Genomic DNA, 14,018 nt, shown 5'->3' on the forward strand with positions numbered 1-14,018 from the left:
GGTTTGGATTTTTGAGACAGGGTCTTGCTATGTGGTTCAGGCTGGCCTGGAACTCACAGTGATTCTCCTGCCTCAGCCTCGAGAGTGCTGGTGTGACGGGCCTGCCTCTCTGAGCCCGGCTGTGTTTGGGTTTTGCCTGTGGCCTGCCTCCCGAGCTCAGGTGTGCAGTTTTCCCCTTGCGGGGTGTGCGGGCCCTCACCGGGTTACAGATTCTGGGACACTTCAGATTTCTGATCTCCGTACCAGGGCTGCTCACCCTGCACTGGGCAAGGGCTCTTCCAGGCAAGAGATTCTTTATCAGCAGCGCCCTAGGGCCCCACTAAATAGCTGCCGAACGGCAGGTCCCCCCTGGGGCTGGGGTACAGCTCCACAAGGCACTGACATGATGCTCGCATGGCTTCAGGAATTAGTAAGCAAATATTTTCTGACTGTGCAGTCCCTCCCAGTTCCTCATTCTCCGTTCCAGAAACTGAATCTGCATTTCCTTTTTTGGTGAAGTCAAGGTGAAAGCTGAGATGCTTTAAAGGGGAAGTAGAGAACAGTCCTTTCAAAATGAGCCAGAGACAAAAGAAACGCGGCTGGCTGTCACTTTCCTTCCATCGGCCCACCCGTGCCTTCTTCCTTTTTTAGTTTTTGAGGCAGGGTCCTGCTGTGCAGCTCAGGCAGGCCGTGAACTCACAGTGATCCCCCTGCTTCAGCCTCCCCAGTGCTGGGGTTACAGGCCTGCGCCACCACACCCAGCCCCTTCCTTCCTTCTTCCTCTATCTTCTCTCCAGCTATAATGAATCTTAGGTTTTTTTTTTTATGTCACAGGAAACACGGGATTCATTCACAAGCAAAGCAAGTTATGCAGAACGAGACAGGAGCGACGCGTGCGCAGAGACAGACTCCGGCAGCACTTACCCCTCGCTTTAGACTCCTGAAGCAGTGCATTTTGGGTTTGGAGGTCATGAACTCGTTGAAGCGATGGGAGAGGGGCTCCTTTGGCTGCTTGGGAGACTGAGGGCCGTTGGGAACAGCAGAGGGTGAGGCGGAGGTGGGGGGCGGAGGGGGGGGCTGATGGGGGGACGTTAAAAGGGACACAAGCTACGTGTGAGATGAGCGGTGAGAGAGTAAACCAGAAACAGGAAGACACAAAACAAAAATAAGCATCAAATCATATTGGAAATCCAAAGCAAGTAAAACACAAACCATTACATATTCGGGCCATGGTCCGAAGGAAAGCAAGCGCGCGCCTTGCCATGGAGGAAGGGACGAGGGGGGGGGTTAGCGAGTTTCGCGACAGAGGAGGAGCTCATGCGACGTCCACAAGCCAACTACCGCTCCGTTAGTCATTCTACACCCGCTCTAAGCCAGGAGGGTCGGGGGCTCCACCTCCTACGCTACCGGAGCGAATGGAAGAAAACAGAGACCTTAGATGCTAAGGCAGTCTTTACGTGAACCGCTGAACCACCCTCTACAGTTAGAGCATAGCGTCACCTTGACCCTACTTTACGTCGCCAGGTTAGGGCCGCCATGCACCCCGTACCACGCTATGCAAGGAAAGTGCGCACCGTCCCGGGACACGCGTGTTAACGTGAGTTCAAGACCGAGCTGTCAGCCGTGGCAAAGAGCTGATGGGTTGTTACAGCGACAAGGCATTGTCCCCTCTCCCAGCCGGGGCCTGTGGCCATCTCGGGGGGCCTGGGGCCAAAGGGGACACGCGACAGGGCCGCACAGTCAGTGCTCTGTTAGTGGGGTGACTCGAGCTGAGAGGACGGGCCTGACGTAAGACAAGGCCGTGGCAGAGCTGCCGCCACCGCTGCCACCGAGACATCAAGCCGCGCGCTAGCTGTGCGCTCACCCATTCCGAAACTACAGGTTTAAGAGCTCAGGTGTTTTTTTAAGACTAAAAGATACAGTTACAGTCTCCGCACTTCATCCAACCCGACTCGCGCCTGGTTCAAACCCTCAGTACCTTGTTTTTCTTGATGAACGGCCACAGCTTCCCCTTGGATTTGCCGCCGAACTTGAGCTCGGGCTTGCCGTCCCCGCGGGGGTTGGACAGGCTGTTGTCCGACACCGTGCGCTTCATGGGCTGCGTGTAATCCTCAAACTCGATGTCCCCGGGAGGCTCGAAGCCTGACTTGTAAGCTTCGATCACCAGCTGTGAGTCCTGAAGGGACACCCACAAACGCGGAGGTGCAGTCAGTGGGTGCAAGGGCCTTTTCTTCCTCCCTTGCGGCACACAAGGAACTCAGGGAGCCCCGAGCCACAACCTCACCCCTTTCTACTGATTAGTTTTCAGACACAGTTTTGCTAAAATGCCCAGGCCGGCCTCAAACCTGCATTCCTCCTGCTGCAGCCTCCCAAGGAGCTGGGATGACAGATGTACACCACCGCCCCCTATTTATGCAAATACTTTTTACACGAAATTATGGTGCTCTTATATAGATGCTACTTGAAGAAAATTATACTGACTGATATTTTGCCGTTATCACTAGAATGAATGAATAGAATTCATAAAAGCCTATCTCTAGTTGAGATCTGAAGGTATTTTCATTAGTCATTTTTCTACTTTTGGAGAAACAAGTCTTTATTTAAAAGTTTGGTGTGGTGGTGCATGCCTATTATCTCAGTACTCAGGAGGCTGAGGCAGGAAGATCGCTGCAAGTTCAAGGTCAGCAAGGACTACATAGTGAGTTCAAAAGCAGCCTGCACTACATAGCGGAGACCCTGTCTCAAAAAACCAAGAATAACAAATAATAAGAACTTAGTTAAAAAGCAGGAAAAAAGAAAACAAATCAGTGAACCATGATGAGGCACCTCCTTTGAAATTCATCCTAATGCATACATCTGGCTTTCACTAGAAGTTTTTTGTTTTGTTTTGAGGCAGGGTTGAGATATGGAGCTGGCCTGAAACTTGCAGTGACCCTCCTGCCTCAGCCTCCAGCATGCACTACCATGCCCAGCACTAGCTTTGTCTAGGTCCCCTTGTCTCTCTGCCCCCTGGTCTCCACATGAAGATCCCGCTGGGGACGAGGTGCGCAGGCCGGGGGCCGAGCTTGAGGCTCGGAGGTGACCAGGGTCCCCCTGCGGGATCGGGTGGGTGGGGCCGGGTCCCGGGGGTGTTCTGAAGGCAGAGGCAACAACGGGGCCAGCTGCCACCTGAGGCATCGAGGACGGAGACACAGGTGCCTGTGCGGAGGGAGGCTGTGGGGACAGGGAGGCCTGGGGGGGCAGCAGGTGGCCAGGAGGGCGGGAGCTCCGACCCAGAGGGCGGGAGGGAGGCACACGTCTGTGAGGTAGCCCTGGGAGAGGCAGCAGGCCCGCAGGCCGCCATGGGTCCGCGCCAGCCACGGGAGGTGGAAGGCAGTGCTGCCTGTGCTCAAGTGCAGTGAAGACCGCGACCCAGCCTGCAGCGCACAGCTATCACCCCAGCACTCAGGAGGCTGAGGCAGGAGGATCACTGGGAGTTCATGGTGAGATCAGTGCGAAACTCTGTCTCTCTCTCTGTGTCTCTCACACACGCACATGCACACACGTGCTTATGACCCCAACAGGCGACTCCCCTCCACGGGGCCCTCGATGGGGCGACACGAGGAACCACGGCCGCCACTCACACTCTTCTGGTCGATGGCCTCGGCGGCCGTCACGATGCCGTCCAGGCACTTGCCGATGATGGGGATCACCTGCCGGTCCACCTCGGCGTAGGTCTTCATGCTCTCGCCGATCTTCACGATGCGCCGCTCCTCCATCTCTTGGATTTTCTGCCGCATCAGAGTTTGGGTAAGAAAACCTGGGCCACAACTACTTCAGGAGGGGTCTGGGGCAGCACTGTTCCCACTGGTGAATCATAAGGCTGGGAGCTGCAGCGCAGGTCCTGCACACCCTCTCGCCCTGCTGACTGCCCCAGCGTCCGCCACACCCAATTCTGTTGTTCCTTTGGTTTTCCGAGACAGCCTCAAACTCAGCGTTCGCCCGCCTCAGCCTCCCGAGCGCTGGGATCACAGGTGTGCGCCGCCGCGCTGGGCTCGGTCTCTGTCTTTCTCTGGGCCTCGACCCCACCAAGCCAGTCCCGGACCCCCGAGCTCCACCCCCAGCCCACTCACTGCATTTCTGACAAACCAAAGCAGCCAAAGGAAAACAATGCGAACAAAGGAAGAGCCATTGTTCAAAGTGCAGCGGGGTGAATGTGGCTTTGTCTCCCACGGGGAAGCTGGCATTTCTGTGGCCAGAATGGCCCTTTTAGCAAAGAGGACACAAATCTAAGAGTCACAGTTCTAAGGCTGGGAGGGAAAACAAGAAGCTGCAGGTGCAGACCAAGGAGGTCTGCCACGGCTGCGCACTGATCAGCTCCGTCACGTTTCACGTTTACGGCCGGCCGGGCTCACTGTCATGTTTCCAAAGGGGCGCTAGAATCCCTCAGAACACAGACCCCGCCACGGCGCCTCTCCGCATGGGTGGAGGGGTCGGGCCGGAAGGCGCACCTGGAAGATGTTGGGGATGTGGGTGTGGTAGTACTCGTGCTGCTCCTGGTTGAACTTCTGCAGGATGGAGGAGTAGTCGGCTCTGCTGTCCTCTGCCATCTGGTGTCGGATCTGAGCCTGCTGCCGCGCCTAGGGCAGAATGAGAAACCGCACATTCACACAACAGCGTGCCGGGCCTGGGGCACCGCAGAGTGCTGTGTGGAGCGGGTGGTATTTATCTACCTACCTGCCCACCTATCCATCCATCCACCCACCCATCCGAGACAAGTTCTTGTTAGCTAGCTCAGGTGCTAGAATTCACAGCAATCCTCCTGCCTCAGCCTCCTGAGTGCTGTGATGACAGGCACTCACCACGCCTTTCTGCAGGTGCTATTTTAAAAAAATGCCTTGGCTGGGATGGCACACCCCTAGTATCACAGCACTTAGGAGGCTGAGGCAGGAGGATTACTGCAAGTTTGAGGCTTGTGTGAGTTACATCATGTGTTCAAGGCCAGCCTGGACTGCACGAGAATCTGTGCCACCCCCCTAAAAAACAAGAAAAAAAGTCCTGAATCTGAAATTTCTTTAGGGAAGGAATGTGTCTTAGCTTGTCACAAACCCACTGTCCTCTGTCGTGTTCACACGCATGGGTCCCGGGCTGACATAGCGCCTGTGCCCCCGACAGTCTGCTCCCGGGACAGCTCACACCATGCTCCCTGGACCTTGCTCCTGCGGTGTGTTGTGGGATAAGGGAGAACTCAGATATTTTAAAATCCAATTCCCAAGGGGTCAAGGAACCAGAAAGACAGGAACCGCTGTCCTCAGGGGATCTTTTAAACCATCACCTGGTGGCCGGGCATGGTGGCGCACACCTGTAATCCCAGCACTTGGGAGGCTGAGGCAGGAGGATCGTTGCAAGTTCGAGACCAGCCTGGGCTACAAAGTGAGCTCAAGGTCAGCCTGAACTGCATAGTGAGATCCTGTCTCAAAAAGACAAAAATAAAAATAAAAATAAAAATCACCTGGTGACACTGACCCAACCGTAGTACAGAGCCCGCCCTAGCCACCTGCCGAGGACAGGGCTCACCCCAGGTGGCCAGTAAACTCCATGCTGCAACCCAGGAATGAGGGCTGCTCCACACCCGAGATGGCACAGCTTGGCAGCCTGTTTTTGTGTGCCAGCTGGACAGAAAGCAGAGACCTGATGGGGGAAAAATGCAAGCTTGTGGCACATGCCTGTCATCCCAGCACTTGGGAGGCTGAGGCAGGAGGATCCCCAAGAGTTTGAGGCCAGCCTAAACTACATAGCAAGATTCTATCTCAAAACAAAAACAAATACAAGAAACTGTGAAGCAAGGCTGTGCTGAGGAGGAGGAGAAGCCAGGCCCCAGCCGAGCACCCCCTCTTCTGGATGCTTTGCATGATTTGCATGTGGTGTGATGCGCAGGCCCGGGGCACAGGCTGGGGACACCACAGCGGGTCACTCGGTGTTCTGTGTGTCCTCCTGATTCACCTGTGCCTCCCTGCCAGGAGCCTGGTCACCCCCTCCTCTCACTATGGCTACCAGGGCTCACCCCTCTGACCCCTAGGCCCCAGCCTGCATGGCCACGGTGATGGGCCGAAGCTGCCCACGGCGGCGCCATCTGTGTCCCCATGCTGCCAGCGCAGGCACCTGGCTCTCTCAGCCGCCTTCTGCCTCTGCTGTCATCGCCCTTACGGACATTAAGAGAAAAACCCAGGGGATCCCCACAGAGACCTCAAGGTTCTAACATGCTCCGTCTCACCCACACACCTTCCTCGGAAAGGCGCGAAAGTCCACGGGTGGGTGGGGAAGTCCCTTCTCCTTGGTAACGCAAAGAACAAATGAAGAGAGAAAGAGCTTACACTGGGCAAGTGAGTCTCCCTTAGGGAAGTTCTTCTGCCTCTTTTTTTTTTGTCTTTTTGAGACAGGGTCTCACTATGTAGTTCAGGCTGGCCTTGAGCTCACTTTGTAGCCCAGGCAGTCTCAAACTCACAATGATCCTCCTGCCTCAGCCTCCCAAGTGCTCAGATTACAGATGTGCGCCACTACACCCGGCTGCTTTTTTTTTTTTTTAATTTACTTTTTTTTGAGGCAAGGTCTCCCTGTGTAATTCACATTGGCCTCAAATTCACAGTGATTCCCCTGCCTCAGCCTCCAGATCATAAATCTGCTCATACCAACCTAGTAAACCCTTCTCCTGGGAACAGTCCGCAGGTCCCCAGCACCACAGGGCGGGAACACGGTGAGCTCCTTCCCCTAGCTCCAAGGTCTCTTCGGCGTAATCGCTGACCCGAGTATCCTGATGCCCTTTACTGAGTTCCCACGCAGGCACCCTGACACAGCGCTGACCCCAGGGAGGAGCGATGGGGAAGTGACTTGTGGGGACCCTGCCCAGGCCAGCCAGGGAGAAATGCGAAGTGCTGCAGGGCCTCTCTGAGGTTTCTCTCCAATGCAAAACCTCGGCCCTCAGACGCCAGGCACAGGGAAGAGAGAACCAAAGTACCGCTGTGCGCCAGACTCGCAAGGCCCGGCAGGAGACCCAACCCGCTCAGCGCCAGCTGCAGCTGCTTCGGATTAATGTCCACCCTCGGCAGAGGGAGGAATGTTCCCTTGTGCTGAACGGATTCGCTACGGAAATCTATTTTGGTTTAGAGAGCCCTCATGTTTATTTTACAATGGAATTCAAGAGTCACTGGTTTCTCGCAGGCAGTTACTCATTATTACAGATACATTTAAAAAAATATCTTAGCCAGGCGTGTGGCGCATGCCTGTCAGCCTAGCACTCAGGAGGCTGAGGCAGGAGGATCGATTCAAGTTCAAGGCCAGCCTGGGCTACATAGTGAATTCAAGGCCAGCCTGAGCTGCGTAGCAAGACCCTGTCTCAAAAAACAAAACAAAACAAAAAACAACAACAACACAAAAATCTTTTTTTTTTTTTTTTTTTGGTCTTTTTGAGACAGGGTCTCACTATGTAGTTCAGGCTGGCTGTGAGCTCACTTTGTAGCCCAGGCAGGTCTCGAACTTGCAACAATCCTCCTGTCTCAGCCTCCAAAATCTTTAAAAGTATTTTCAAAACTGTCCCTGGAGCCACAAGGAGGTGATAACACATTTGCCGGAGCTGATCTTCTGCTGTCTGAGGCAAAAGGGAGACTTCATCACCTCCTCCCACCTCTGCGGGAGTCAGTGTGAAAACAGCACCTCACCTCCACCCCAAACCACATTGCATGCTAATTCTCTAACCTGAGTTTCCCACTCTAAAAATAAGGAGAAGCAGCACCAGAGCGGAGATGATGCGGGGTGGGTTGGTTTTGCTTTTTGAAAATGAGTCCCAGAGCCGGCATTCTCAAAGCCCCAAAGTGCCCCAGCTGCCCGAGGCCGTGAGTCACAGACAGCTCTGACTGCAAGGCAGACCACGCAGCATCCACAGAAACAGCCATTGTGAACTTTGGAATTTCCTGACAAACCCTCAGGGTCTCCCTAGATAAACCCAGGCGGCTTGGAGTGCACAGGCTCAGTGACCCTTTCCTGCTAGGCTAGCCTCGGTCCCTACACTGCCCAAAAAGTCAGAGTTGCCACTTCTTTTTTGCAGGGGAGTGGTGGTTTTTTGAGACAGGGTCTCACTGGATAGCCAAGGCTGGCCTCAAACTCAGAGATCCTCCTGCCTCAGCCTCCCAAGGCTGGGGTCACAGGGGTGCAGAGCTACCCTTTCTAAACCAAAACTGAACTACAGCCTGAGATTTTAAAATCCTAAAGAGTTTAAAGACAAAAGTACTGTAATCTATAATCTACTTAGTTTGCTAATTTTAGATGTTTCTTGCATGGCCAAAATGTGACGCTATTTCCTGTCTAATTCAATATGACTTCTCCCTTAGTATTTCAAATATTAAGGACAGAATAACAGCTCACTAAGGAGCCTGCTCACTAGGGCTGGAAAACACTTGCCTCTGTCTTCAAAGCTATCTGTGGCTTTGGTTAGTTTGATCTTTTTGTTTTTTGAGACAGGGTCTCGCTATGTAGCCCAGGCTGGCCTCATACTCATGGCAATCCTCCTGCCTCAGCCTCCCGAGTGCTGGGACTATAGGCCTATGTGGCACCATGTCCTGCTTGTGGCTTTTGGCTTTTAATAAAATGAGGAACTATGAACTGGTTCCCTGTACACATCAACTGAATACTTAATGAGATGTATTCGTTTTGTGAACAAGGCTGTGGACCTCTCAGAATTTTTACCCACTGCCGTTCCTTAGATGATAAAGTATGCACTGGAGCAGTGTTCCGAGCTTTGTTTAAGAAGTCACTTTCCCTCCTTTGTTAAAGGATACAACAGTGATGTGTGGTGGCGCATGCCTGTGGTCTCAGCTCTTGCTGGAAGCTGAGGCAGGAGGATGGTACCTTTGAGGAGTCCAGCCTTGGCAATAAAACCACTTAAGCAAGACTATCTCAAATAAAAATATTTTAAAAAGCTAGGGGCCAGGAATGGTGGTGCACAAGGCTAGAACCCCAGTACTCAGGAGGCTGAGGCAGGAGGATCACTGGTGAGTTAGAAGCCAGCCTGGCTACATAGTGAGACCCTGTCTCAAAAAAAAACCAGAATATGCATGTGCACACACGTGTGTGGAGACAGTTTGACTTTACTATACAGAGAAGAGAAATCCTCAACTCACTTTGTAAATGCAGCTCTAGAAAAGACACGCTCCTTACTAAAGTCCAAGGTGAGTCACGCGGCACACACCGCGCAGAAATGGACTCGAATTTCAGCCGTGCTTCCTTCGGGGGACGAGCTCGGTGGCAGGTCAGGCACTGTCCACCCTTGGTCCCCGAGTTGCAGCAGCTGCTTAGACAAGAATGCTCAGTACTTCTGGGGCCAGCAGTGCACACTTTTAATCCTTCCTGCTGGGGAGGCTGAGGCAGGAGGATGACAAGCTCGAGGCCAGCCTGCACAGGACCCTGGGTTCCATCCCTAGCACTGCCCAAAACAAAAGGCACAAACAAACAAAGTCCTGAACAGTGTGCGCTCTACAGATGGCCCAATCGTGTCCACGCCAAGAAGCTAACACACAAATGAGTCCCAAGCTGCCCGGCTGGAAAGATATAAGCCCGTGCTGGGGTGATGTTTCTGCAATCCTTCCGTTACGGGATTCCCAGAGGAAATACCAGCTCCGTCGGAGGTCTGCTCATTTATTTTTTTATTTCTCATTTTATTTTTTGGGTTTTTTTGGTTTTTTTTTCTGGTACCGGGGATCAAACCTTGCGCTTGCCGGGCAGGCGCTGTGCTGCTGAGCTAAATCCCCAGCCCTGGTCTGCTCGTTTATGAAAGATAATGTGTGCATGGGAAAACGAACCACTGAGCATAGAGTAGGGAGGAAAACTACTGCCACAAGAACTCGAGTTGAAGCAGGGTGTGGTGGAACACACCTGTAATCCCAGCACTCGGGAGGCTGAGGCAGGAGGATCGCTGAGAGCTCGAGGCCAGCCTGAACTGCATAGTGAGACCCTGTCTCAAAAAAACAAAAACAAAACGAAACAAAACAAAAAAAGAACTTGAAGTAACAACCTGAAAGGAAATGAAATATGAACATTTAAAGGACTAGGTAAGGCATGGAGGCACATGCCTGTATTCCCAGCACTCAGAAGGCTGAGGTAGGAGAATCGAAAGTCGAAGGATAGCATGGGCTGCATAATGAGTTCAAGGCCAACCTTAATCACATAATGAGATCCCCTCTCAAAAACTACACTAAATGAAATGGATTAAATAAGTAAGTAACAGAAAAACCACAAGAAAGTACTAAGTTGCAATAAAAAAGGTCAGGAATATCTGATAAACAATCAGTGAAATTTCTGTCTCTGTCTCTCTCTCTGAGACAGTCTCTATGTGCAGTCCAGGCTGGCCTTGAACTCTGAGCAATCCTCCCGCCTCAGCCTCTCCAGTGCAGAGATTACAGGCATGAGCCACCATGCCCGGTTTCTCTTGCTATTTACGTGACCATTGATCACTTGTAAAAGAACAGCACAGCCAGGCATGGTGGCGTACACCTGTAATCCCAGCACTCGGGAGGCTGAGGCAGGAGGATCGTTGTGAGTTTGAGACCAGCCTGGGCTATAAAGTGAGCTCAAGTCCAGCTTGAACTGCTTAGTGAGACCCTGTCTCAAAAAGACAAAAAAAAAAAAAAAAAAAAAAAAGAATAGCACAGGCATCCTGTTTGGATCTTCTCTTTCTTTGTTCTATATATTTTCCTCTTGTTCAAAAAGAAATGCATCTTCAACCTTTTAACTTGCAAAGATTACCCTTCAGGTGCAAAATCTACTTCCTGCGTTGCTATTAACCACTTCCTCTTGTTCCTTTTTTGGCTTTCTAAATCATCACTGGGAGTGCTTCCTCCCAGCAGTCGGAGCTTTCATACAAACCAGCAGTGGGGAGAGGCTGAGGAGAGCCACATGGTCAATAAAACTGTCAGGCGCGCTCACAGCAGCGCAAGCGAACGGCCCAGCTCCATATACGTCCACGAGCTCGGCGGGCGGCAGAGCCGTCTCCTGACATGGGCAAAGAATCTCATGCCGCGCCCGGCGGCCTTCGGCCCTCCCTGCCCGCCTGTTCCACCAAGTACACGACGCTGGTCCCCACCGAGGAGCTGCTGGAACTGCGGGGCTTCACCTGCTGCCCCAGGGCACTGATACCTAAACGAGGGTCACTCTGAGTAAACGCTGTCTGCCTCCTGAACACTGCCATGGATTCCCCACTGTAATCTCATTTGACCTGTAAAACATTCTATTACATAACCTACACCTCAGGAAAAAGTACACATACTTATTATTGTGATTAAAAACCTAAGGGCTGGGGATGTAGCTCAGCAGCATGAGCGCCTTCCTACCAAGTGCAAGGTCCCAGTTCAATTCCCAGTAACAACCACAACAACAAAAAGATTAAAAACCTAAACCAGGCATGATGGTACACGCCTGAAATCCCAGCAGTCAGGAGGCTGAGGCAGGAGGATCACTGTGAGTTTGAGACCAGCCTGGGGTGCAGAGTGAAACCCTGTCTCAAAAAATAACCCCAAAAGTAAAAAATAAGTACAAAATACACAAAAAACATCTAACAGCTGGGCATAGTGGCACACGTCTATAAACCCAGCACTACAGAGGCTGAGGCAGGAGGGTCGCAGTAAATTCAAGGCCACCCTGGACTACACAGTGAGACCCTGTCTCAAAAAACAAAACAAAACCCCAAAATAAAATAAATAGAATAAATAAAAAATAACTAATTATGTCCAAAGCCAAATACTTTAAAAATTCATATTCTATAGAAACAAAATGCAAACTCCCAAGGAAATGCACAGCCCCTCGTGGTCAGAGCCTTCATTTAAGCTTTGGAACGTTTCCTCATGTTGAGCCACACCGAAAGGGACGATGAAGGCTTCAGAAAGCGGGCAGCGCTCGCTGGGGCTGCCGAGCCTCGGGGTTCGGGGTTCAAGTCAGTCTGCGCGAAGGGGCTGCACGCGGGCTCGCCCGCCCGGAAACGCAGTGCAGAGGACGCGCGCGTCAAGCGAGACCCGTTTGTGAGAACAGGAAGGCGCCGCTGGAGTCTGGAAAGCACAGCTGGGGCTCAGCGAGCAGCTGTGGGGCCAACCCCACCCGCTTGGAATGATGTCAGCGCCCACAGTCACACGGCGGCGGCCGGAGAAAGGGGGTCATTCACGGGGACGGCCGGGACACTGCGCGCTCTGTTGGGGACGTGCGTCCACATTCCGCTCATTTTGATAACCCTGTCCTTTCTGCCGGGGCCACGCTGCGGCCGCCGCGGGCCTGGCGCACGGCCAAGGGCGCAGCCGCTCCTCCACGCGGCCCGGCGCGGCGCGGTCCCTAAGCGGGGCGGCAGCTACACCCCAGTGAGTCTGTCACCCCGACGCCGCTCAGGAGCTGCTCAGGGCAGGCACCAAGCACAGCCGGAGGAGGAAAGCAAATCCTCCGGCCCAGGTCGGCGTGGGTCTGAGCTGGGGTCTGAGCCACCCCAGGCGTGGCCAGCGGGCAGGGAACGCTGGGCGGGGGAGGAAAGGATGGGCGAGGGGAAGGCTGCACAGCGCAGGAATTCCACAGCCAGTTACAGTCTTTAAAAGCCGAGAAGCCAGGCGTGGTGGCGCACAGTAATCCCAGCACTTGGGGAGGCTGAGACAGGAGGATCATTGAGAGTTTGAGACCAGCCTGGGCTACAAAGTGAGCTGAAGGCCAGTCTGAACTGCACAGTTAGACCCTGTCTCAAAAAAGACACACACACAAAAAAACACAACCGAGAAGCCGGGCAAGGTGGGCACGCCTGTAATCCCAGCACTCAGGAGGCAGAGTCAGGTGGCTCTCCATAAGCTGAAGGCCAGCCTGAACTATACAGCGAGAGCCTGTCTCAAAAAACAAAACAAAACAAACAAAACCCCAAAGATTGAGAATTAGAGCTGAGGACAGCTCAGCAGTAGAGAACCTGTTTAGTATGTGCAAGGCCCTAGGGTCAATCCCTAGCACACAGAGATGGAGGGATGTGGGGGGAAACTCAGCCATAAATTCATGATTTCATTAGAATTTCCTTAAATAAAAACCCCGGAGGGCCGAGTTTCACACCCCTTGTAATACCAATGGCTCAGGAGGCTGAGGCAGGAGGGTCACAAGTTCGAGCCCAGTCTCAGCAACTTAGCTAGGCCTTGTTTCAAAATAAAAAGGAAAAAAGGCCAGGAGTAGCTCAGCGGTAGACTGCTGCCTAGCATACACAAGCCCGAGTCTGATGCCCAGCACTGTGAGATACTATGGCTACTATCACTAACAGCTGGTGTGGTAGCCCATGGCTGTCATCCCACCACTCAGAGGCCAAGGCGGGAGGATCACCAGTTCAGGCTCACAATGGGCAATTTGGAGAGACCCTGTCTCAAAATTTAAAAAAATCAAAAGGGCTGGGAAATGTAGCTCAGTACAAAAGCCCAGGGTGAAATCCCTAGCAGTTAAAGAAAGACCATCCACATACCAACTAAAAGCACCTAAAAAAAAGTTATAGAGTTAAGTAAAAACTCTTTAAGTAAGACAAAAAGCACTTAGCATAAAATAACTACTTAGTAAATTGGACGTCATTAAAATTGAGAACTTGTAGCTCAATGTGGTGGTGCATGCCTGTCATTCCAGCACATGGGAGGCTGAGGCAAGAGGATCGCTATGAATTAGAGGGCAGCTTGGGCTACATAGTGAGTTCACAGCCAGCCTGAACTACAAAGCAAGATCCTGCCTCAAAACAAAACAGAACAAAGAAAAAAAAAAAAGGAAGAAAACAGAATACTTGAGAACAATAAAACATACAAAATGATGCAGAATAGAGAAATGCAAATTCCTGGGCCTCAGACTTGTTATGGTTTGTGTCTGGGTGTCCCCCCAAAGCCTCATGCGGCCATGGGGCAGGCTTTTAGAGTTTGATTGATTATGGGTGTGAGAGCTGCAAAGGGTGCTTGAGGCCATTCGCCCTGGTGTGTGTTTTTTGCTTTTGCTGTGTTCTGCCGCCATGAGCTGTAGCCCTCTGCAGTGTG

At 52.4% G+C, this 14,018-nt stretch overlaps 1 protein-coding gene across 6 annotated transcripts in view; it reads right to left on the reverse strand.

Moving 5' to 3' along the window:
- Fnbp1 (formin binding protein 1) overlaps window positions 1-14,018 on the reverse strand; it is a gene marked incomplete at its 5' end in the record, with an annotated part of 51,628 nt that overhangs the window by 18,566 nt on the left and 19,044 nt on the right. For 3 of the 6 annotated variants that reach the window (XM_013506672.1, XM_013506671.1, XM_013506670.1), the window contains 3 exon segments: window positions 1,958-2,155; window positions 3,603-3,749; window positions 4,470-4,598. In XM_013506672.1, coding sequence (XP_013362126.1) covers window positions 1,958-2,155; window positions 3,603-3,749; window positions 4,470-4,598 — 474 coding nt within the window. 6 annotated transcript variants of the gene reach the window in all.

Source organism: Chinchilla lanigera, unplaced genomic scaffold, assembly GCF_000276665.1.
Source record: "Chinchilla lanigera isolate Chin_1 unplaced genomic scaffold, ChiLan1.0 scaffold00112, whole genome shotgun sequence".
Classification (NCBI taxonomy): Eukaryota; Metazoa; Chordata; class Mammalia; order Rodentia; family Chinchillidae; genus Chinchilla; species Chinchilla lanigera.